General features: G+C 39.3%; 2 protein-coding genes across 2 annotated transcripts in view; one reads left to right on the top strand and one right to left on the bottom strand.

The window, feature by feature from the left end:
* Positions 1-7,241: 7,241 nt before the first annotated feature.
* LOC116699417 (5-hydroxytryptamine receptor 4) lies at positions 7,242-8,317 on the top strand. Its single transcript, XM_032531964.1, has one exon. It carries the CDS (start codon positions 7,242-7,244, stop codon positions 8,298-8,300), a length of 1,059 nt encoding a protein of 352 aa, XP_032387855.1. The 3' UTR covers positions 8,301-8,317.
* Positions 8,318-18,581: 10,264 nt separating this feature from the next.
* The window catches only part of adra1d (adrenoceptor alpha 1D), an 8,791-nt gene continuing 4,380 nt past the window's right edge, over positions 18,582-22,992 (bottom strand). Inside the window, exon 2 of the mRNA XM_032531865.1 lies at positions 18,582-20,013. Within this exon, the coding sequence (XP_032387756.1) occupies positions 19,463-20,013 (551 nt within the window). The 3' untranslated portion in view covers positions 18,582-19,462. The remainder of the gene's footprint in view (positions 20,014-22,992) is intronic.

The following is a 22,992-nucleotide window of genomic DNA, read 5'->3' as shown; positions in this document are numbered from 1 at the left end:
GGGTTCGGCCGATAGTCAAACCTTGGGTTAAGGAGGAACAAAGCGGATTCTGTTCTGGTAGTGGAACAACGGATCAGATCTTCACTTTCGCAAGGATCCTGGAGGGAGCCTGGGAGTATGCCCAACCGGTCTACATGTGTTTTGTTGATCTGAAGAAGGTATGGGATGAGGGGGTCCCGTTTCAGGGTCATCCAATCTGTGTATGACTAGAGCAGGAGCTGTGTCTGGGTTCTCTGCAGTACGTCGTTTCAGGTGAGGGTTGGCCTCCGCCAGGCCTGCACTTTGTCACCAATCCTGTTTGTAGTATTTATGGACAGGATATCAAAGCATAGTTGGGGTGGGGAGGTGTTGCAGTTTGGTGAGCTGGGGATCTCATCGCTGCTTTTTGCAGATGATGTGGTCTATCATCGGCCTGTGACCTTCAGCACTCACTGGAGCGGTTCACAGCCGAGTGTGAAGCGGCTGGGATGAGGATCAGCACCTCTAAATCTGAATCTGAGACCATGGTTCTCAGCAGGAAACTGATAGAGTGTTGATGGAGTTTAAATACCTTGGGGTCTTGTTTGCGAGTAAGGGGACAATGGAGCGGGAGATTGGTTGGAGAATTGGCACAGCGGGTGCGGTATTACATTCAATTTATCGCACCATTGTGACGAAAACAGAGCTAAACCAGAAGGCAAAGCTCTCGATCTACCGGTCAGTTTTTGTTCCTACCCTCACCTATGGTCATCAAGGCTGGGTCATGACCGAAAGAATGAGGTTAGCCTTAGAGACAGGGTGACAAGCACAGTCATCTGTGAGGGGCTTGGAGTAGAGCCCCTACTCCTTCACGTTGAAAGGAGCCAGTTGAGGTGGTTCGGGCATCTGGTAAGGATGCCTCCTGGGCGCCTCCCTAGGGAGGTGTTCAAGGCACGTCCAGCTGGGAGAAGGCCTCGGGGAAGACCCAGGACTAGGTGGAGGGATTATATCTCCAACCTGGCCTGGGAACGCCTCGGGATCACCCAGTTGGAGCTGGTTAATGGGGCTCCGGAAAGGGAAGTTTGGGGTCCCCTGCTGGAGCTGCTCCCCCCGCAACCCGATAGCGAATAAGCGGACGAAGATGGATGGCTGGATCAGATTAGTGAACAGAATGTGGCTTTGTTTGCTGATAATGGGCAATGGAGATATTTCATTAAAGATTAGCCACCGACTCAGATCAGTTGGCATGGACATTTGTAAGTGACCCCAAACTTTTGGCCGACGTATTTGGTGGGAAGGTAACCCTTAAGTCATGTGCAGACGTCAGATGCAGAATGCTATATAACAGCAGGGGGACTCTATTCCTTCTGAGCACTGCGCAATGCAAGAAAAGCTAAGGAACCGAGTTAAATGTTTGACATTTGTTGTTTTTTTCGCGGATGTTACGTTCAATAGCTCCTTGTCAAAGCCTTGATTTCCCTCAATTTCCGGATATGTTGGAGAGCAAAATAAGACAGATGTTTCACAGTTATTTTTAACTCAAAATCACCTAAAATCATGATGCAGTTAAGAGCGCAAAGAACTGAATGTCTGGCCAATGCGGCGGTCACAATTAACGTAATTAGGGACCGTCTTAAAATTGCAATACCAGCTATTTCAATCTTTAATACCTTTTTTGCTGTTCAACATAGAAATATCAAACCACTTACATTATAGAGAGGGAGATAAGGAGCTATTGAGCGCAACACTCACAAAAACCACAAACCATGCCAAACATTAAACTTTACCGCGGTATTGCAGAGTTGAACCGAGCAGACACAGTTTTCATCAGACTCACTCTGGGTTGGGTTAATTAAATCTATTGCTAGCTCATAACACTAATAAGCTAACATTACCATCGCCATAATACCCCTGCAAATCAAATTTTCTACTTCACTGTTAACCACCAAGCCACTTGAAATGAAGACCTCCTATGCTGAAGTGTTAAATTTGTTTAAGATCATATGACACAACGTCTCTCTCTCTCTCTCTCTCTCTCTCTCTCTCTCTCTCTCTCTCTTTCTTTCTCATACACACGGTCTGGTTCTGGTGGTTAATGAACACAGATAGGTGCTGATTAACACTCAAAATGGGCCAGTTGGGTAGCACACTGCCATAAGTCCATGAGGCAATGTCTGATAACTCCACATTTTCATTGTGATATTTTGTGATTAGCCTACAGTCTGAATCCCCCGTTCTTTATCAGGTAATATAATAGTACATGTCTTCCTCTGATGTAAAAGTAGCGTACACTGTAGGTCAGTGGTAGGCTTTACTGTGGAGTTGCATATTAAGTGATTTGGGGTCCTTCTGTAAGTAATTCTGGGGTACAACTTGGTTTTGAAGAATTCTACAAGCAGCAATACCACATGCCAATCAACCGGCCAGTTCCAAACAGGCACATTTTCAACGGGCACTGCACTAGTTAAATTAAAAACAAACACAAAATACATTGTGTCTAAAACAGTCAGAACACCTGCTGTGTTTTGCTACTTTACAGATTTGTTCATTGAAAATGTTTCCTAATTAAATTGATTGCAAAAAATTTATTTGGGCACAATTACATTTCTCTTAAAATATTTGCAGATTATTTCAAGTAGATGCAAATTCATACAAAGGCCAGAATAATAAGAGTACAAATTTAAAGCATCACATCGAGGCATACAGTAGTACTATTAATTAGTGTTTCATTGCTGATAATGAAATGAGTAATCATGTAAGATAGGTCATTTTATTTGCCACTTACTAATTGAAACAAATCCCGGGAATCAATCTCTGCCCACTACCTTTCATGAACAAAAGAACAGATGTTCAGCCAGTCTACCCTGTCTGTAAGGCACACTTGCATTATACATATGAATGACTGGTCTGAAAAAACACTAGCTATTAAGCAAATGAGCCTTTTATTGCACCTTTCATTAAAAATCCCCCACGTTTAATTAGAAAACATACGCCACACTTGAGATAAGTCTGTCACTGGCTGAGGCCCAAGGTATTTAAGCTTGGCAGGATTGGCTGTGCTCTGCTGCACACTGAAAGACAAGAAACGTATAAATAAAGTATCCATGCTTCCTTCATGTGTACTTACTATAGAAATTATTGTTAAGGCTTCCATTCTTTCCTTAGTGCTATTTAGTGTTATTTTTTGCTTTCAATTTATTCATGAATTTTATAATGCAAAATAATAAGAAATTTACAAACAACGCAGAACATTTTTTACATATAATTTATATCTGAGAAGGACACAGCACTTAAGTGACCCACAACCAGTGTGTTTTCTACTACTACTACTTGCTGTGCTGTCTAAGACAATGGATGCAGAGGTGCAGCTGCTTGTTTATGCCACCTTTTGTTTTTCCAAAAGTAATTCCACCATATTTTACAAGTGAACAAATACCTTTATGTTAAAATGTTTTTGAAATTCAAGAAATGCACAAATGTGTGCCGTTGTTTTTTTTTATGAGAGTAATTCAGAGAGCAATCAAACATTTCCTTCAGTGCCAATCCATAGTGTATCCTATAGATATAGTTGTAGACCATTTGTTGTAAAGGAGCTCTGGAGAGGCAGAGAGTGGATTTCTGGCAAAACTTCACCTCCTTTCTTAAGAAATATGTTATTGAGCTCTAGGCAAGAGTCATTCTTTATAAAGATCTGGTCCTCACTGTGTGCTGTGAAGGACCAGAGTCTACCTAACTTGAGTTAGACCTACTACAAACTACGCATGCCTGCTGAGGTTATTACAATTATTCCCAAAGGGCACATGAATGTTTGAATCAAATATCATGGCAATCTATCCAACAGTTGTTGACACATTTTAATTAAAAACAAAAGAATGTCAACTTGCTGGTGGCACTACAGGAGAAGTGAGAGACCAACAAAATCAGCAGAATGTACCTTCTAAGGACCATGAATGTATAAACAACAATTTTATGACAATCCATCCAATAGCTGTTATTTCAGGAAAGACATTTCTTTTTCGCCATACTATCAGTGTGGCTCTAGTGATGGCAACGTTCTTTGGACAGATACAAAAACATTCAGGTTTGCACTAATGTCTCTAGAGAAATTGAATTGTGTGTTCTACTATATAGCACATTGTGTATACACAGCATGAGCTATTCAGTTTATGGATTCATCAATAGTCTTCATTACTGGGTTATGTTCTTACATTGATCTTTTTAGTATTGGGAACAAAATGATTTTTCAGGCACCTGTCCACATTTTCAAAGTGATACACAGGGAGAGAGTCTGGTCTGCCCTCATTAAACACACCACGATAAGAATTGAATTGTCATTTCAATGGAGTTGGCAGCAGACTGTATTTTGTTACTGTGATTATTGTTGCATGTGTTTAACACAGCCCACTTCCCATCTCTCCCATCCCTCTCAGTTCGGTCTAAGAGGTGCAGTACGATGCAGACATGAGGACAGCCTATCGTCTCTCTTCCTTACAGGTGAGTGTCAATGTTTTCACAATTTTCTTGTAGACCGTGGTGTGAAGTATTATAATAAGTATTACAATAAAGAAACCTTTTTTTTTTTAACTGAATTTTCAAGACTTTGTTTGAAATGCTAGCATCTATTAATAAGCTAATTTCTAGTAACCAAGCCGTTCCTCGTAGGATCAGAAGGAGAGATGCAGAATCCTTCTGAACTTGTGACATTTTAAGTGTGGCTTTTTTCAGAGTTGTAGTTACTATATCTTCTCAATGTAAAAAACAATTGGAACTTCTTGCATTGATATTTTATATTACCAAAAATATCATCAACCTGTGTATATCAACATAATACCAATATTAGCTTAATGTGTTTTCCAGTATTGCTGCATTGTAAAATATGTAACCCCCCAGGATTAATATAATCTGTGACATAACTAATAGATGACTGTTATCTTTACAAAATTATTTTTGACTTTGATATAATTGGTATTTATATTATTACCAAGCATATAGGCAAAATGTTGTACACATTAAATTACAGTTTAATCAGCCTGATAGTAAAAGTATACACAAAGCTTTTACATTGATGTTGAACTAATTATTTTACCTGTTGTGAAAATCACACATAGGAACTAGATTTTGTGAATAATGGCAAAGAAGAGGTATTGTACAAAAATGAACAGACTCCAATACAACTGTAGGATTTTGTGCAGATGTGATGTTTCTAACATAAACAGTAAAATTAGAAGGAAAAGGGAACAATAGTGTGTGTTGAGGGAGGAAAGGGAACTTTTACCTGCTTGATGATAGGATGTTGTGAATTTAAATGAAATCATTTATTAACCATAGTGACGTGTGTTGGTTACATTCAACAAGTCTACAAGCCTTTCCCGTCCCCACTGCACAGTCCCTGTGGTGTTCATTTAAATCTATTCCAAGTCAGCTGGAACATCTGCTCCCTGTTTGCACCACTGACACTGGCAATTTCCTATTATTCTGTTGACATATTTTATCTATTCTATGTGCAACGCATAGTCCAGAAAGGTCTCATTTACAAGGTTGTTGAAAACATGACAGTTGTCATTGATGAAATAATAGACTGTATCTCAATTGAATTATGCATGGGGAAAATATGAAGAATGTAATTGTAAGTTGTGTGTATAGGAAACCAGGATCCAATGTTAATATATTGTCAACTATATATGTTGGGATTTCAACATTGACTAAATCCCAACAAACACAAATTGACTGAAGAGTTTATTGAAACACTGTATAGTTTGAGTCTTTTTCCAACAGTCACAAAACCCACCAGAATAACATGTAATGGTGCCACTCTGATAGATATTATATGTTTACAGACAATGTGGAAAGCAACTCTTTAAGTGGAATACTAATTAATGACATAAGTGACCACCTGCCAATCTTTGTGACTCATGACTATAGTGAGAAAAAGGAGTGCAATGAGATTAAATTCAGGATAAGAACAAGCAAAGAAACTATTTCTGCATTTAGAAACGAGTTATGAAAGTATAGTTGGAAGAAAGTAAGCAAGTTAGCTGACCTTAGCAATGCATACAATATGAACTAATCTTAAGGTCACAAATGAAATAAATAAATTAAAAGTTTGGTTTGATTCAAATTATCTTTAAACTTGAACAAAACTAAATTCATGATGTTTGGAAATCATACTATAAATACAGATGTTAAAATAGTAATTGATAATGAAACAATTGAAAGAGTCTATGAAAGTACATTTCTGGGTGTTGTATTTGACCATAAACTGTGCTGGAAGCCCCACATTAAATATTTCTGCATAAAGATGGCCAGGAGTATTGCTATATTGACCAAAACTAGATACATATTGAACTAAAATACATTACATACTTTGTACTGCACACTTATTTTACCATATTTGTTATATTCTGTGGAAGTTTGGGGAAATTCCTACAAAAGTAATTTACAAAAAATTGCACAAAAGAGCAATCCGGAAAATAAATCCCACCGGGTATTATGAGCACACTAATCATTGTTCACATTTGCTGAAATTTATGGACAGTGTTACATTCAAAACTGCACAATTTATTTTTAAAGTTTAAGAAAATAATTTACCTTGTAACATACGCACAATGTTTCATGAAAGAGATAAGGGTTATCATCTAAGAGGACATTGTATGTTCAAGTGTTAACTACTGTTAAAAGCATGTGGGTTTCAGTTTGTGGGGTGACCTTATGGGATGGACTGAACAATAACATCAAACAGAGCCATAATATCAGTATTTGCACCAATATACTGTATATATACACAGTATATATATATATATATATATATATATATATATATATATATATATATATATATACAGTATATATATAGTGGTTTTAATTTTTTGGTTTTGTCTTGCAACATTGTTGATTGTTTGAGATAAATAGATAAAATAAAACTAAATTATATCAAGATCTGTGCTGATGAAAAAAACATCTGGGTTGGCTTTCCACACCAAGCAAAGAGATTGCATTTTAGATAAAGCAACTACAGCGGAACAAAGGCTTTTCAGACTCACAGTGTTCCTGTGTCAAACTGAAGTTTACAGCTGAGAGGTTAACTAATGAAGAGTTACCATGGAGCACTTATTGGGTCTAAACAAACAGATTTCTGGGTGGTTTGTTAATTTTTTCACAGTTAATGTACCATAGAGGAGTGTAGGCCAACTGCTATGAAATGCCTCACTTACTATACTTAAAAGTCAGTCTAAAACCCTCATTACTTACAACTGTATCTGTGTTTTGACAGGCTTGATTTGACCATGGATAACAGCAGTTTGGGATTACTCGGAGATGCTAACATATCTCTTCCGATTGAACTTCAATCTTGTACTACATTGAAAAACCAGGCCTCCCGCATTTCACTGTATGCCTTCCTCTCTGTTGGCATTGTTTGCACAGTGGTGGGCAACTTCCTGGTGGTCTTGTCCATCGCTTACTTCAAGCAGTTGCAGTCACCCACAAACTCCTTTGTCATGTCCCTGGCAGTGGCTGACTGCCTTGTAGGCCTGGTAGTGATGCCATATAGTATGATACGGACTGTGGAGGGATGCTGGTACTTTGGTGTTCTTTTTTGTAAGCTACACTCTAGCCTAGATGTCATGCTCTGCACTGCCTCTATATTTCATCTCAGCTGCATTGCTTTTGACCGCTACTACGCTGTCTGCAATCCGCTTGTTTACTCTTTAAAAATGTCCCGCAGTCGGGTAGCTCTCCTTATTGTTGTGTGCTGGGCTGTACCCATGCTCATTTCCTTTGGCCCCATAATGCTAGATCTTCATGTTGCTGATGTAGACATCCTGCTCCCTAAAGATGTATGCGTGTTCTTGGTCAATCGCATTTATGCTGTCATGGCTTCCTTGGTAGCCTTTTACTTGCCGATGGCTGTCATGCTAATAGCCTACTGGAAGATCTTTAAAGCTGCAAAACGTCAAGCCAGGCAGATCAGCGCCATGGAAAGCCAGATGGCTGCTGGAGTGGGCAAAGACTCAAGCAAGAAACAAAGACACCGAAACACTATGAAGAGGGAAAGAAAGGCAGCAAAAACTTTGGGGATAATTATGGGAGTTTTCCTAATCTTTTGGATGCCCTTCTTTACAGTCAACATTGTGGACCCGTTCATTGATTACAGCACAGAGGTGGTCGTCTGGGATATATTTTTGTGGCTAGGATATATCAACTCCTCTCTAAATCCCTTCCTGTATGGTTTCTTCAACCGTTCCTTCCGTAGGGCATTCCTAATGTTCATTGGCTGCAGGGTATGCTTGCATGGGTCCTCCCCTGGGATGGAGCTGTCGCACACTAAGGAAAGAGGCAAATGAACGTGCAGATCAACCATGAAATATACATTGTATTTGTGTATTTGTTGAAGGCATTGTTACGACCTGGCCCGTTGTTAAAGATGGGCGTAACATAAACAAGGATGAATGTGGATAATCAAAGACAGAGGGCAACAAGGTTGTAGTAAATTAAAGGAAGTTTAATCACTTCAATAAACAAACACAAAGAGAGATAATGGGTGCTGCCTAATAAACAAGGATTATCCTAAACAAACCAAAGAAGCACAGCACCCATTAACTTATTAAATATAATACAGATAACAAAAGACCAAAAAACAAAGGCTTAACACAAAATAGGATTTAACTAGCTTTCTAATAACAATTGTTTCTAGCAAAATAGTTTCTCAAACAATCTCTAGCACAATAGCTTCTCAAACAACACTCTCTAACAAAATAGTTTCTCAAACAATCTCTAGCACAATGGTTTCTCAAACAATCTCTAGCACAATGGTTTCTCAAACAATCTCTAGCACAATGGTTTCTCAAACAATCTCTAGCACAATGGTTTCTCAATCTCTAGCACAATGGTTTCTCAAACAATCTCTAGCAGGACCGTGTGGCAGACTGAACTGAACGTTCAGCCGCCGGACTGAAGGATCCCAGCTCTTTTTAAACTCTCCCGGTGTCTGTTGGAGGATGTTGATTGGCCGGATCTCCAGCAGCCGCGCCAATCCACAGCAGGGCCTGGAACAGGGAAGTGGGCGGAGCCATCACGCCAGCCAATCCTCTCCGGGCAACCACACAGACTGATTTACATCTCTGAAACACAAGTGCTAAACTATCCCAAAAAGGCAGGAGCCGTAACACCCTCCCCCTTAAAATGCAAGCCACAGGACTTGATATCATAACAGAACACATAATAACAGCATCACAACCTAGATAAAGCATCAGCTACCACATTGTCAGAGCCTTTCTTATGAAGTATTTTTAAGTTGTAATCCTGCACAAGCAGAGCCCAGCGCATGAGTCGCTGGTTGTGGTTGAACATGCGAGACAGGAAAACAAGGGGATTATGATCAGTGTACACAACGACAGGCAGAGCAGTAGATCCTACATAGACTTCAAAATGCTGAAGAGATAACAACAGAGCAAGAGTTTCCTTTTCAATGGTGGAATAGTTGGCTTGGTGTCTGTTGAACTTACGCGAGTAATATGCTACAGGATGATCAACTCCATCCATCCCTTCCTGTAACAGAACAGCCCCTGCACCCACCGCGCTGGCGTCCACCTCAAGTGTAAATGGTTTGGAAAAGCTAGGCGCAGCGAGCACAGGAGAATGACTGAGCAACGCTTTAACGCTATCGAATGCAACCTGACATTCCTGAGTCCACACGAAGTCTACTTTAGGACTTGTTAGACTGGTTAGAGGATGAGCAACACTGGAGAAGTTACGACAGTAACTCCTGTAATAACCAGCCATCCCCAAAAATTGTCGCAACGCTTTCCGTGTTTTGGGGATGGGACAATCTCTAATAGCGGCAACTTTAGCCTCAATAGGTCGCACCTGACCCTGTCCTACCTGCTGTCCAAGATACGTAACGGTAGCTCTCCCAAATTCACATTTAGCTAAATTTAGGATCAGCGTGGCGCGGGCCAAACGTTCAAAGACCTTCTCCAACACGCTCATGTGTTTTTCCCATGTCTCTGCATAAATCAACAAATCATCCAAATAGGCGTTTACTTTACGGAAGTCTGTAATGAACCTTGGAGTCCCATCGGGCTTAGCTTCCACCAAACAAGGGGAACTCCAAGAGCTGGCGCATACAGTGGCTAATCCGTTTTTAAGGAGATACTCTACCTCCTGTTTCATCAGTTCTCGCTTAAACGGGTTAACGCGATAAGCATGCTGCTTAATGGCGCGCATCTTGCACGTCTATGTCATGTTTAAGCACTTTAGTGCAGGACGGATACAACTGAACAAACATGGTATCGGCTAACTAAACTCTCTATATCCTTTGTTGTGCTGCAGTTAAACGTACTAACTGTGTCAACAAGTTATCGAGTGCCGCTGAATTAGGAAGACACGCAGCCATAAGTGGTGGGACACGTATATCGTCTTCATAAGGAGTGTCAGTCACAATAAGGGCAGCAACCCTGTGACAGGTATGAACAGCAGACGAAGCTGGAACATCAGCTGTATGATAACGTTTGAGCATGTTTACATGACAAACTCGGTTTTTGCGTCTACGGTCAGGAGTACTAAGCACATAATTAGTGTCACTAAGTCTGTCTTTAATGACATAAGGTCCTGCAAACTTTGCAGATAGGCCTGAAGTCGGAGTGGGCAACAATGCCAAAACCTGATCTCCTGGTTCAAATTGACGGCGCACAGCTGAGCGGTCGTAGTAACGTTTCATCGTGGTTTGTGATTTCCTAAGACTGTCTTTAGCGAGAGCATTAGCACGCCGCAAACGCTCGCGGAACTTACGGACATAATTAGTATTTTCTGTTTGGGAGACGCTTCACGAATATATATTGATCATGCAGAGATTTAAGTGGGCGCGGGGCGTGTGAGCAAAAACAAGTTCAGCCGGGCTGAATCCAATAGATTCTTGGACTGCATCTCGAGCGGCAAATAACACAAACGAAATCCCCTCATCCCACTGTTTATCTGTCTCTAAACAATATTTCCGGAGCATGGACTTTAATGTCTGATGCCAGCGCTCTAGAGCGCCTTGTGACTCAGGGTGGTAGGCAGACGACACAACATGCTGTATTTTTAAAGTTTCAAGTATCTGGTTGAAAAGTCCAGACCGGAAGTTTGACCCTTGGTCAGTCTGAATCACCTTCGGTAAACCAAACGTGGAAAAAAACTTTGTCAAAGCTTTAACAACGGAACTAGCGGTGATTTTTCGAAGCGGAATGGCTTCTGGAAAGCGAGTTGCGGTGCACATAATAGTCAGCAAATATTGATTTCCGTTTTTGGTTCGAGGCAACGGACCAACGCAGTCAATAATTATGCGCTCGAAGGGCTCTCCAATCACAGGAATAGGATGTAATGGCGCGGGAGGGACAGCTTGGTTAGGCTTCCCCACAATCTGGCACACATGACAATTTCGACAATGTTTAGCAACGTCCGATTTAAGCCGAGGCCAATAAAAATGCCTTAGAATAGAACGATGTCTGTTTATCCCCAAAGCCCAGCCCATTTCCTTCATGTGCCACGGATACACGTGCTGTCGGCAGAAAAAGGTACCACTATCTGATAAACTGAATCACTATTCAACAATGGCACCCTTCGAACCAAAAGTCACCATCAAAAAGGTATGCTACTTTCTCACTGTTGCTTGCTGTCATCACCACTTTTGCATAACAGTCCGTCAGTGTAGGATCCACTCTCTGCAGTTCATGAATGGGCTTGGTGACTGGGAAGGTTTCATCTCCAGCTAAACATGGCAAAAACTGGGTCGTGTTTGCAGTTGCCCGTCGGCCACATTCGAATTCGGTTCCAGGACTCTCAATTTCCTTGGTCTCAGAAAAAATAGAAGGAAACATTGTGTCAGATAAGGAGTACATGTTAGTGTCCTTTTCAAGCTCTCGTGCACGCGCACGAGTAACAGCGCAGGCCGAAAACACATTCAGCGGAGCCTCATTAAGCTGTTGGGTCACAATACATGGAGGTTGGTCTAAGACTTCCAAAGTGGGCGTAACTTTACCTCCAGCGATATCATTACCCATTAAGACCGTTACACCTTGAATCGGCAGTTCGTCGCACACTGCAATAGGGAAATGACCTGTGACAAGGGGAGACCGGATGTAAATATAGTGTACGGGTCGCGGCACATATCCCATCTCGACTCCTCGGAGTATAGCACTAAAACCACAAGCAGAATTGTTAGAAAAAGGCAAAGCTTGTGCAAGGATTACAGACTGTGAGCAAGCAGTATCTCTCAATACACGCACAGAACATTCATCACCTGTCTCACCCGTTAGCGACACTTTGGCGTCAAACACAAAGGGCTTAAAACAATCATCAATTGGCTGAGCTAATGAGCGTGTGTTCACACAGCCAAGATCTGCTTTGATTAACCCCACTCCTTTTGGTTGAGTAGATCGAGAAGACTGATCCCTCTGTTTCAGAACGTGACAATTAGCAATCACATGTCCTACTTTATGACAGTAAAAACATTCCCTCTCCTCCTTTTTTGTCGGAGTACGAACCGTGGCTGAGTTCAGTGGAGGGGTCGAAGCACGACGTGGCTGTTCCACTGGAACAAAAGCAGATTTGTGTGTCAATACATACTCATCAGCCAACATAGCAGCAGCAGAAATGTTATTTACCTTTTGTTCATTCAGGTATATCACAATGCGATCTGGTAAACATTTTTGAATCTTCCAATAGAACCAATTCCTTAAAGCACTATAATCAGTGACTTTACAAGTTTGGCACCACTTATCAAATAGCGCTGCTTTCTCACGGACAAACTCGAGGTGCGTCTGTACAGACGTTTTTCTGTGATTTCTAAACTTTTGTCTGTACGCTTCAGGCACGAGCTCATAGGTTTGTAGTATCGCAGATTTCACAGTCTCATAATCTAAACTCTCTTCTACAGGTAAGGAAGCGATAGCAGCTTGAGCCTTACCATGGACTTTACACTGAAGTAGGAGTGTCCAAACCTCAGGTGGCCAGTGCAGTGCCGTAGCAATTCTCTCAAACACGTTAAAATAGGAATCAACCTCGCTCTCACGGAACGTAGGGACAAAAGAAACATTTTTACCAATATCAAATACTATTTTAGGTATTGGTGTAGCAATGGTGGAGGGGGATGCCATACCTGAACCTTGGGAAGCAATCTGCCCTGCGTCAGAGACTTCCAGCTCTAGTCGACGCAGCCTCACTGCCTTGTCAGCCTCAATCTCCATGCGCTTTACCTCCAACTGGAGCTGCAGCTGCCTCTGGTGCTTTTATCCTGAGCCTCCATTTGCAACGGGCGAGGCGGACTTTCAGCCGTGGCCTGTCCCTGGGGCCAGTAGCTCTGCGGGATGGGTCATCCTGGGCAGAGTAAACAGGGGTTTCTCCAGCTCACCTGCCCGGCGCCCTCCCTGGCGACTATGGGAGTTTCAGCGTCTGTAGGATGATGGCAAAAGGTACAGCAGGCTCTGGTTGTTCAGTTACCTCAGCACCCCCTTATCCACCAAGCCACCAAAACCCTATCTCTAAGTTCCTTTACCAAGTATTTAGATATATCAAGACTGAAGTGAGACACTAAAGCTATTAGGTCATCCTTCCTACAATTGTGAAGTTGGGAAAGAGTAGGTTGTTCCAAAAATTTCTCCAAACAAAACTTTTCTGCCATGGTGGGACTCAAGTAGCCAGCTGCACTTCCTCGTTAACCAATTAACCCTTATCAATCCACACTACCCCCTCAATACCGTTTTGTCTCGTTTTACCACATTCTCCAATTTGTTTAATTAATTTAGGGCCAACCAATTAATCAATAACGTCAACCAGTTACCAATTAACGTAGTTAGATCCCGGACGAGCCCCCATATGTTACGACCTGGCCCGTTGTTAAAGATGGGCGTAACATAAACAAGGATGAATGTGGATAATCAAAGACAGAGGGCAACAAGGTTGTAGTAAATTAAAGGAAGTTTAATCACTTCAATAAACAAACACAAAGAGAGATAATGGGTGCTGCCTAATAAACAAGGATTATCCTAAACAAACCAAAGAAGCACAGCACCCATTAACTTATTAAATATAATACAGATAACAAAAGACCAAAAAACAAAGGCTTAACACAAAATAGGATTTAACTAGCTTTCTAATAACAATTGTTTCTAGCAAAATAGTTTCTCAAACAATCTCTAGCACAATAGCTTCTCAAACAACACTCTCTAACAAAATAGTTTCTCAAACAATCTCTAGCACAATGGTTTCTCAAACAATCTCTAGCACAATGGTTTCTCAAACAATCTCTAGCACAATGGTTTCTCAAACAATCTCTAGCACAATGGTTTCTCAAACAATCTCTAGCACAATGGTTTCTCAAACAATCTCTAGCAGGACCGTGTGGCAGACTGAACTGAACGTTCAGCCGCCGGACTGAAGGATCCCAGCTCTTTTTAAACTCTCCCGGTGTCTGTTGGAGGATGTTGATTGGCCGGATCTCCAGCAGCCGCGCCAATCCACAGCAGGGCCTGGAACAGGGAAGTGGGCGGAGCCATCACGCCAGCCAATCCTCTCCGGGCAACCACACAGACTGATTTACATCTCTGAAACACAAGTGCTAAACTATCCCAAAAAGGCAGGAGCCGTAACAGCATACTGTATAAAGCTCACTTAACAGTAAGTGCTGCATTTCTGTGAATCAATGGCACTATTCAGTGCTCCAACCACCTTTTTGTCAACATCATGGAAAAAAAAATTGTTTAAATGAGGAAGAATTATAATTATAAGATAATTAATGATGTGGGACAGCCTTCGACCTTGATGCATGCAATCAGCTTCATTGCTTCCATGTAAAAGTAACGTGTTTTGTGGCACAAGAATTTTGATTTTGTAACAGGAAAAAGTCTGGTTTGAAAAGATTTTTAAGTTCCATTTTTTCAGTAAATTAATTTTGGATTATGCCAACAAGTTTTTCCATGTGTTGCTTGATCTTAGACGAAAATCCAACTAGAAAGTGGTCAAGAACTGAAGGAATGATTTGTCAAGATGGCCATCTAGGTATCTGCTAGTAGCCGTGTATTCCTATATTGAGTCTGTCAGCATACTCATAGCTCTATCCTGAGGTATAATCATTCATGTGTATAGAGTTACAATCACAACTGTGGTATGTTCATCATTAAATTATTTTGATAAAAAAATTCAATAACATTTACAGATGGCAGAACAGATAGTGCTTAGAAATTGCTACAGCTGGAGAAAAAAAACCAATCTACATACTAGTGAGAAAGGAGGATCAAAGGATATCACAGATAACTATTTTTTGAGACCTTCACAAAAGGACAAAGTTTCAGACGATGTGCAAGATGTTTTGAAGAGGTCACATCAAAGGGGTTCAAGAAGCTTCACCAGATGACACAACAGTGATTTACATTTCAGGTAAAAACCTTGTTGATACTTACAATCAACATTTTGACTCAATTCTAACCAAAGTTGATCTGTTAAAGTTGACCAAAATGTACTATAAATTTCATTAGCATCACCTAACCTAGCTGTATCTCAAAGGTTGATAATTATTTATGTACATCTAAAAAAGTATGATTAATTGTTCTTTTAATGCCTTAGTGCCATTACTAAAAAGAGGTGTTGCATAATTTGCAACTTTTGCAGATGAGCAGCTTTGAGAAACCACAGAGGTCCAGCTGAAGACAGGAGTGTCAGGTCTTTTGACGACTGCTGGACAATAAAAACATCCTCATGAAACCTGCAGATACGAGTGAAGGTGCACAAGTTTGAAGGTAGGTGTTTAAGATATTAAATAAAACGCAAATCACAAATTTAACTGTGTCACTCATATTTACACTGGAAATTTGGATAACTGCCTGAGACTGCCCGAGGTACGTTTTGCAAGTTAAGGAGGAGCAGTAATGATTGTGGTTGTTGGCTAAAGCTTTGGGCAGGGCCAATGAGCAAAATTAAAATTCTTTGAATGACATTTTCCTCAATTAAAATCAAAGGCTATCTGACACCCCATCAAATATATATTAAATCAACCTGATCCACCAATTTGGCCAATTACTTGTTATATTACACAAGGATAAATCAAAACCATATTAAATACAGTATCACCCTGTATTTAGCATCTCTATTGTTAAAGTAACTTGAAAGAAAAAAAAAAGCCCAGTGACTAATGTAAAAGCGGATATTTTGACAGCTGTTGGCCAGCTGCTGTTATGAGCTGAAATGTTGCATGATTGAACAATTAGCAGTGCAGCAGCAATTTTTGTCTAGTGTATTTCGGTGATTACATAGACGTTTACAGTTTGAAAACAACTCATGCGCTAATAAACTATTGAATATCTCAAAATTTAACTATAGATAGTTGGCCCCCTTAAATGTGCTCTTGTCAAGTTTAGCTCAAACTTTACTAAGTTTTCTTGAGGTTTCTTGAGGTTAAAAAAACTACAACACTTAATGCCTAATTTTGCATTGTGAAATACATCTCAGGACAAATAAATGACAAATTATTTCCTATTGTATTTATTTCTGTCATATAATATTATGATGGATTACATCTTTATATGAATGGAATTCATATTTATGAGTCTAAAAACATTTAGCACATTTGAAATGTTATGTCAATAATGTTTATGAAATTGCTATTAAAATTCATCCTATTTCACTCTACTAATTTTACTAATTTACAAATTTTTATATTTTATATAATTTAATTTGTGGTGACACTGAGGTACACAAGCAGCACAGAGATTTAGTATGAACTAGATTTGTTTTTGCTTTTCAATGTGTGCTAATAAATCCAAGATAAAATGAGGAATGATGGGCATAAGACAACTGTTTAGTACTTTTTAGCAAGACTATCATACTATAATATTCTGTACAACACCTTGTACCATCTCTGTGTATAAAACGTGTTTTATAATTAAAACTGTTACCTTTTTCCTCGCTAGTGTGATTGTTGTGGTAAACCCACGGTCATTGTGAAATCATAAGGCAGGATTACTTTTTAAAACATACTTGCTAGATGTAGTCATTGGGTAAAAATAGGAAATGATTGTTCTTATGAAAAGATTTCTGTCTCAGACAGGAGAGACTAAATTCAGGAGTCACAGCACAGTTTAGCCACAGTAAAAATAACAGAAAGTAATATGAGACCTCAAGCTGTTGATTGCTGGATAATTGACGTGTGTGTGTGTGTGTGTGTGTGTGTGTGTGTGTGTGTGTGTGTGTGTGTGTGTTTGTGTGTGTGTGTGTGTGTGTGTGTGTGTGTGTGTGTGTGTGTCTGTGCCTGTGTGCGTGGTCACAGCATGCTTTTGTTATTACTAAAAAGCCTTGTGGCTGGGTTTGCTCAGTGGGTAGAGCAGGCTCACATATATTTAGAGGTTTATACCTCGACGTAGAGGTCCAGGGTTTGACTCCGACCTGTGACAATTTCCTGCATGTCTTCCCCCTTTCTCTCCCCTTTCTCACCTGTCCTGTCCATTGAAGGCGGAAAAGCCTCCCAAAAAAATTATCTTTAAAATACCCTAGGCCTACTCCACCTTCATTTTTAACGACACCATAGAATGTTATTTATCCTGTAATAAACATGTAACATTTAGTTTGAATTTGAAAAGTTTGTGGGGGAAATGACCACAATGTGTTTTTACTAAACGAAACTAGAGACATGAACCATGATGTGTCACATTTCTGAAAATATCTCTTTCAACATTTTGCTCTACTAATCTTTACTACAAAAGCATGGGTTATGTTATGACATAAGCATAGACAATGCACCCTGCACAATACCAGAAAAGGCCTTAAATCCATGAATGAACATTTAATATATTTGGATTTGATCTTGCGCAAACTATAAATTCATTTATATGCACTGATGCAACTGATAAAATGTACATTTATATAAAAATAGGTATTCGATATTTGTCATGATATTTTGAAGACAGTTTGGTATAGGGCTAATAAATGTATACCTGTAGGTGTTTTGCTTCACATTATGGCACATTAGAGAAATACCAACGTTATTGGTACAATGGAATAACATAGCACTACTATACACCAAATCACACAAATATATGGATCACTGTTATATTGGTGGGGTGCTGCGCAGTGCTTGTAAATCAGTGTTATTGTCAGCAGTGTGTTTTTGTCCACTTAGTGTATCAGTTCTTTATGAGGTGTCCATTGATGAAAAACTATTTTCTGTTTGCTTTCATCACATTTTTTTATCTTCATTAGTTTGGGATGATTTGAACAATATAAGTACAAAGTGCAACACATTCTTGGACACTTGGTTGTGTGCCTTTGGCGTTCAGCTGTTTGACTTTCCCCTAAAACATTTAAGTAAACTCTTGGTGGAAAGAGGCTAATAACAGGAAGTAATTGAGATGTATTAGTAGTCTCTCCCTCTTTCTCTACATTGCCTGCAGCTCCAGCCTTATGTGAATGTGATTGTCACTCTCTTTGAATTCCTAAGATCTTTGTTTGCATGTTTTTGTTAGTCAGCCTATTCTCACTAACCGGTTCACATTGGGATCCACACATGCAGATCATATGGGTTTATTTCCATTAATTTCATTGTTATTTTGTCTTAAAGAGTCAATGGTTCAACTGTTTGTTTTTTTTACCCATTTTATTTCTCTTTTCATCTTTCATAAACAAACATCATAAAATACCAAAAAGCATGTTCATTTCACATTGGCACTCACTAGGCATTGCAAGTTACAGTTATGCACATGTAGACACGTGGATTTTTATTTAAACAAGTGTACATATCAATTTCAAGTAAACTTATAAATCCAATGATTAGTATAAATACTAGGCAGCAACTTTATTCTTAGCTGGCTTCTCTATTTTTAACAATGCTTTGTCCAAATAAAAAATGTAAGATGACATGTCATGATTTATTCTGACATTAGATTTGATTTATTCCACACATTCTAGTAACATAAAAAATTGCACTTATAACTTTTATTTTGCTCCATTAGAGTTTTCAAAATCTTAGTTCTTTGTTTAAAATCAGCTGAATATCAAACAAAGCAGTCGCCAGTCATCACATAGTGTCATTCAGCTAATAGTTGAAGACAGGGACACTGTCTGGTATGAATTTTCAAGAATTAAGAAGTAATAATGAGGCTTAAGTTAAATGTCTTATTGAAAAGGAGTATGCCTGTCAACTGAGGCCTGCGTACTGTCGATGTACAGTGCTTCCAAGTGACAGCAGACAACTAAGTCCAAAGACTTTGCTACTTTTGTGTCCATTTCAGAAAAGTGGCTTTAAGCAGCTCACAAGATGTTTTATCTAAATAAACATGATGGGAATGATGCTTTGAGATAAAAGTTGAAGTCCTGTTTGGGCTGGGCACCTGTTTCAAGCCATCATTCTCAGTCCACATATTCAACTAAGCTTTGATTCTCAGATGTTTTGTGAACATGTAATTATATCCTATCACAGTTTTTCTTTCACATTGGTCCAATATGCCCCTTTGAACAAAAAAAAAGATTCTCTGGCGGCCCTCTAAATGTCAGTCTCTCTCAGGCCATAGCAGTCTGCCAGATCATAGAACTGATAACTGCTCTGCTCACAGGAGTTGTAAATCCCCATCGAGACTGTGTCTACTATATCAATCCTACCCACTGCAGGTGTGGTCCCTTTTCCTGGCCCTCCCTTGATTTTATTTGACAGATTGTTCACTTTCTCTTTGAGCTGGAAGGAAGATTTTTGCAGTGGTGGAAAGAGGCTCCATGTCTTCAAACCTAGCGAGCGCCCTTTCCCCTTGTGTAACAAAGAGCTGCCACAGGATTCATGCACAGCATAGCCATGCTTACAGTCTTCTCTCTGCTGCCTTGTCCTTCCCTTGACAGCTGTCCGCCACCTCTGGTCATAGAAGCGACGCAGGACCCTCTTTTTCTGTTTACACTGGCACCTGAGGAGCCGAGTGAACGCCCGCTGGAACTCTTTGCTGGAGCAAGGGTAGATCATTGGGTTGATGCAGCTGTTAAAGTAGCCCAGCCAGAAGACCACCTTGAACACAGTTTCAGGTGGCTTCAGTGCTGGAAAGAATGCACCTAGAAGAAAATGGAGCCATCAGAATGATTTGTGAGTAAATGCACAGTACAAGTACAGTATACTGTTTTCATTTTCCAATTAAAAATCCAATAACATTTTCACACTTTTCAAAATCATGAATAGTTGAAGCAAAATGTAGCTACAGTAAGATAATTTCTACTGTATCCCATTTCGTTAATCTGGACTTTAATCAGTTTAAATATTAAAATAAATACCTAATTGCAATAATTGGATTTTAACAAATATATTTGACAATTAGTCTGTTTTGAATGTCGCTATCAGTTAGTCTATTTTTAAATGTTTCATGTTTTTGAGGAATAGGAAATCACTGTTGAAGTGAACCTGAATCTGAAACAAACAATGCATTAAGCGTATCTAGAGGTCTACCATGCATGGAAGTATTCAGGACCTTTGCTTAAGTAAAAGTATATGTTACTGGGTAGTTTAATTTATAATAAAACATCAGGTTTAATAAACTCATGTGTTTTGTGTGCAAAAATCTTTATATGTAAAGTAACTTGTAAACAAAACTGTCCCCGAGGGGCAATTTGGATTACAGCCGGCAGTAACAAAGTATACACCAAAAAACAGTGGTGCATATTTTAGTGGATTAAAAGCTGCAATATCTATCTCTGAAATGTAACGAAGAAGAAGTAGAAAGTGGCATGACAAGAAAAGACTCAAGTAAAGTACGGGTAGCACAAATGTGTACTTAAGTACAGTACTGGCACGATGCTTATGCTACATATATATTCATTTGTCATCCCTCTGACAGTAGTCAGCATTATTTGTGTGATGATTTATTGTTAAGCAGTAGCTGTTTGGTTGTGATTAATAATGGTAACAGAGGGGGTGCTGACATTGTGTGGACTTTTATTAACAGACCAGACCAGATCTTTGCAGAGCTTGCTTTGACCAAGTGCCCCAATCCATACAACTATTTTTATGATGCTTTTGCTTGAGTAGAAAATGTGATGATGACGGTGTGTTATAAGTGCTAAGTACTTAAATTAAATCTTGAGTGATATAAATTGATACACATGTACTTCTTACATTAGGCAGACTGCTAACATTATAAAGTGGATGTAAATGTTCCTGTGGTGTAATCTTTTTGTGAGAGAATAAGGTAGAATATACACTTTGTCTTGTGAGGTGTTTGAATGAGTCAGCACAGACACATTGTAGCGGTACCTGATTCTATGTGTAATGCATTACACTGCCTTGGCTTAGTTTATTTAAAGCTTGTCTTTGTCATTAGTGTTGGTATGATGGAAAATCCGGCAATGGACAAATTCAAGTGTTTCCGGTATCAGCTTTCTTTGGGATGATGGAGCATTAAATTATTGAACAGATAAGGCTTTTTTTGGATTGAGGCCTTTTAACGTTCTTACATGTTACATCACAAAATGGAAATTTACTATTAATTTGAACATAAATGTTAGCTTTAAAAGGTCAGTTTTCTTTCGCTTAATAGTCTAGTTATTGTTGTCTCCTCCGGATTTGACGCAATTAGCTACCCTGGACACAGAGGCAACATGTCACAGTGCTAATGTCAGGTCTGCACTGCCGAGGCCCAGAAGTCCATTTTCATGTCAACTCTGTTAGTACAATGTGGGAATATATGAAATGGCTTGTATGTTATTTCCTAAGTAATGGATATACTGTATGCTGTTTTGACATCAACTACCAACAACATACTGTGCAGATGACTGTACCATTAACTCAGAGACAAAACTGTATAATAAAAATAGAGTCCTCGCTCTTACTTGTAACCTTTTCTGTAGCATGTTTGCAACAGTATTTTGAGTGTGTAGCATCTGCTATATGGCTGTTTCTATTAAAAGACACTTCTGTAAACCAGTTCTGGCTCAATATGGTAAAAGATTAAGATGAATAAAGTGATTAAGGAAGTAATGGCCTCTATTGATTGTTCTCAGTGAAATCACCTTAAAGGCAGACAGCAAGTGATGACCCACTCTGACGCAATACCACAACACCAACAGACAGTATCATTTAAGTCGGATGTTTGCAAGACATTTTCTATTTTATATCTTTTCTGAGGACGTGATTTGTTTTTAAAGTTCACATTGGCTCATATCGTAGTACATGAATGAATCAAGGAGTCTGGGGACCTGTTCACTTTCTCAGACAAAATGTCTTGATTTGTCTTTTGTGTGAGCAGACAGAATCCTGATCAGCACAGTTACAGAGCTTAGGGAAATATGTCCTTGAATTCCATAAAAAGACCAACACAAACAATGAATTATTCGATCAATACTTTCTTCCCCGAGCCAAAATTCTCACTACTGAAATCTTCAAAAACTAAGCATGAATATATATATATATATATATATATATATATATATATATATATATGTATATATATACTGTATATACAGTATATACTGTACATATACAGTACATATACATATAAATACTGTATATTATTTTTAAAGGATGAACCAAAAAACTACTGCAAAACTACTACAAAACTAAACTGAAACTACAGTGCCAATGTGCATCATAATAAAAGAGCATGTCACCCAGTGTAACAGTACGGCTCACTGAGGTGTTTTTAATAGTTTTAAGACAAAAATGTAGGTCTCTGGCACAGATAAATAAACTACATCACACTTTGGCTACACAGGCTACATACCTGTAAAATCAATTAATTGTTGGTTTTGGTCTTTTAAAGGGATTTGTTGACAATTAAAAAATATAGACCATGCTTATCTTTTAAAGAGAGAAAACCTTGAGTTATTGATAAACAGGTATAATACACACAGACACAAATGTACATTGTATGGGTTGAATACAACGTAAAACTTAAAGGTTCCATGACATGGTGCTCTTTCAGCCTTGATGCAGAATTACAGCCACTAGAGCCAGTCCCACAATGAGCTTTCCTTAGTATGTGGCATTTCTGAGTCCGTAGCTATTGAGGAGGAGAAAGGGGGGGCAAGGTGGAGGCTGGGGGT

Source organism: Etheostoma spectabile, chromosome 2, assembly GCF_008692095.1.
Source record: "Etheostoma spectabile isolate EspeVRDwgs_2016 chromosome 2, UIUC_Espe_1.0, whole genome shotgun sequence".
Lineage (NCBI taxonomy): Eukaryota > Metazoa > Chordata > Actinopteri > Perciformes > Percidae > Etheostoma > Etheostoma spectabile.
The sequence above is the reverse complement of the archived record's forward strand: the minus strand, read 5'-3'. Positions and strand labels throughout refer to the sequence as shown.

Bases quoted from the DNA above. Each gene is read 5' to 3' on its own strand.
- LOC116699417 (XM_032531964.1), top strand. From the start codon at position 7,242: ATGGATAACAGCAGTTTGGGATTACTCGGAGATGCTAACATATCTCTT.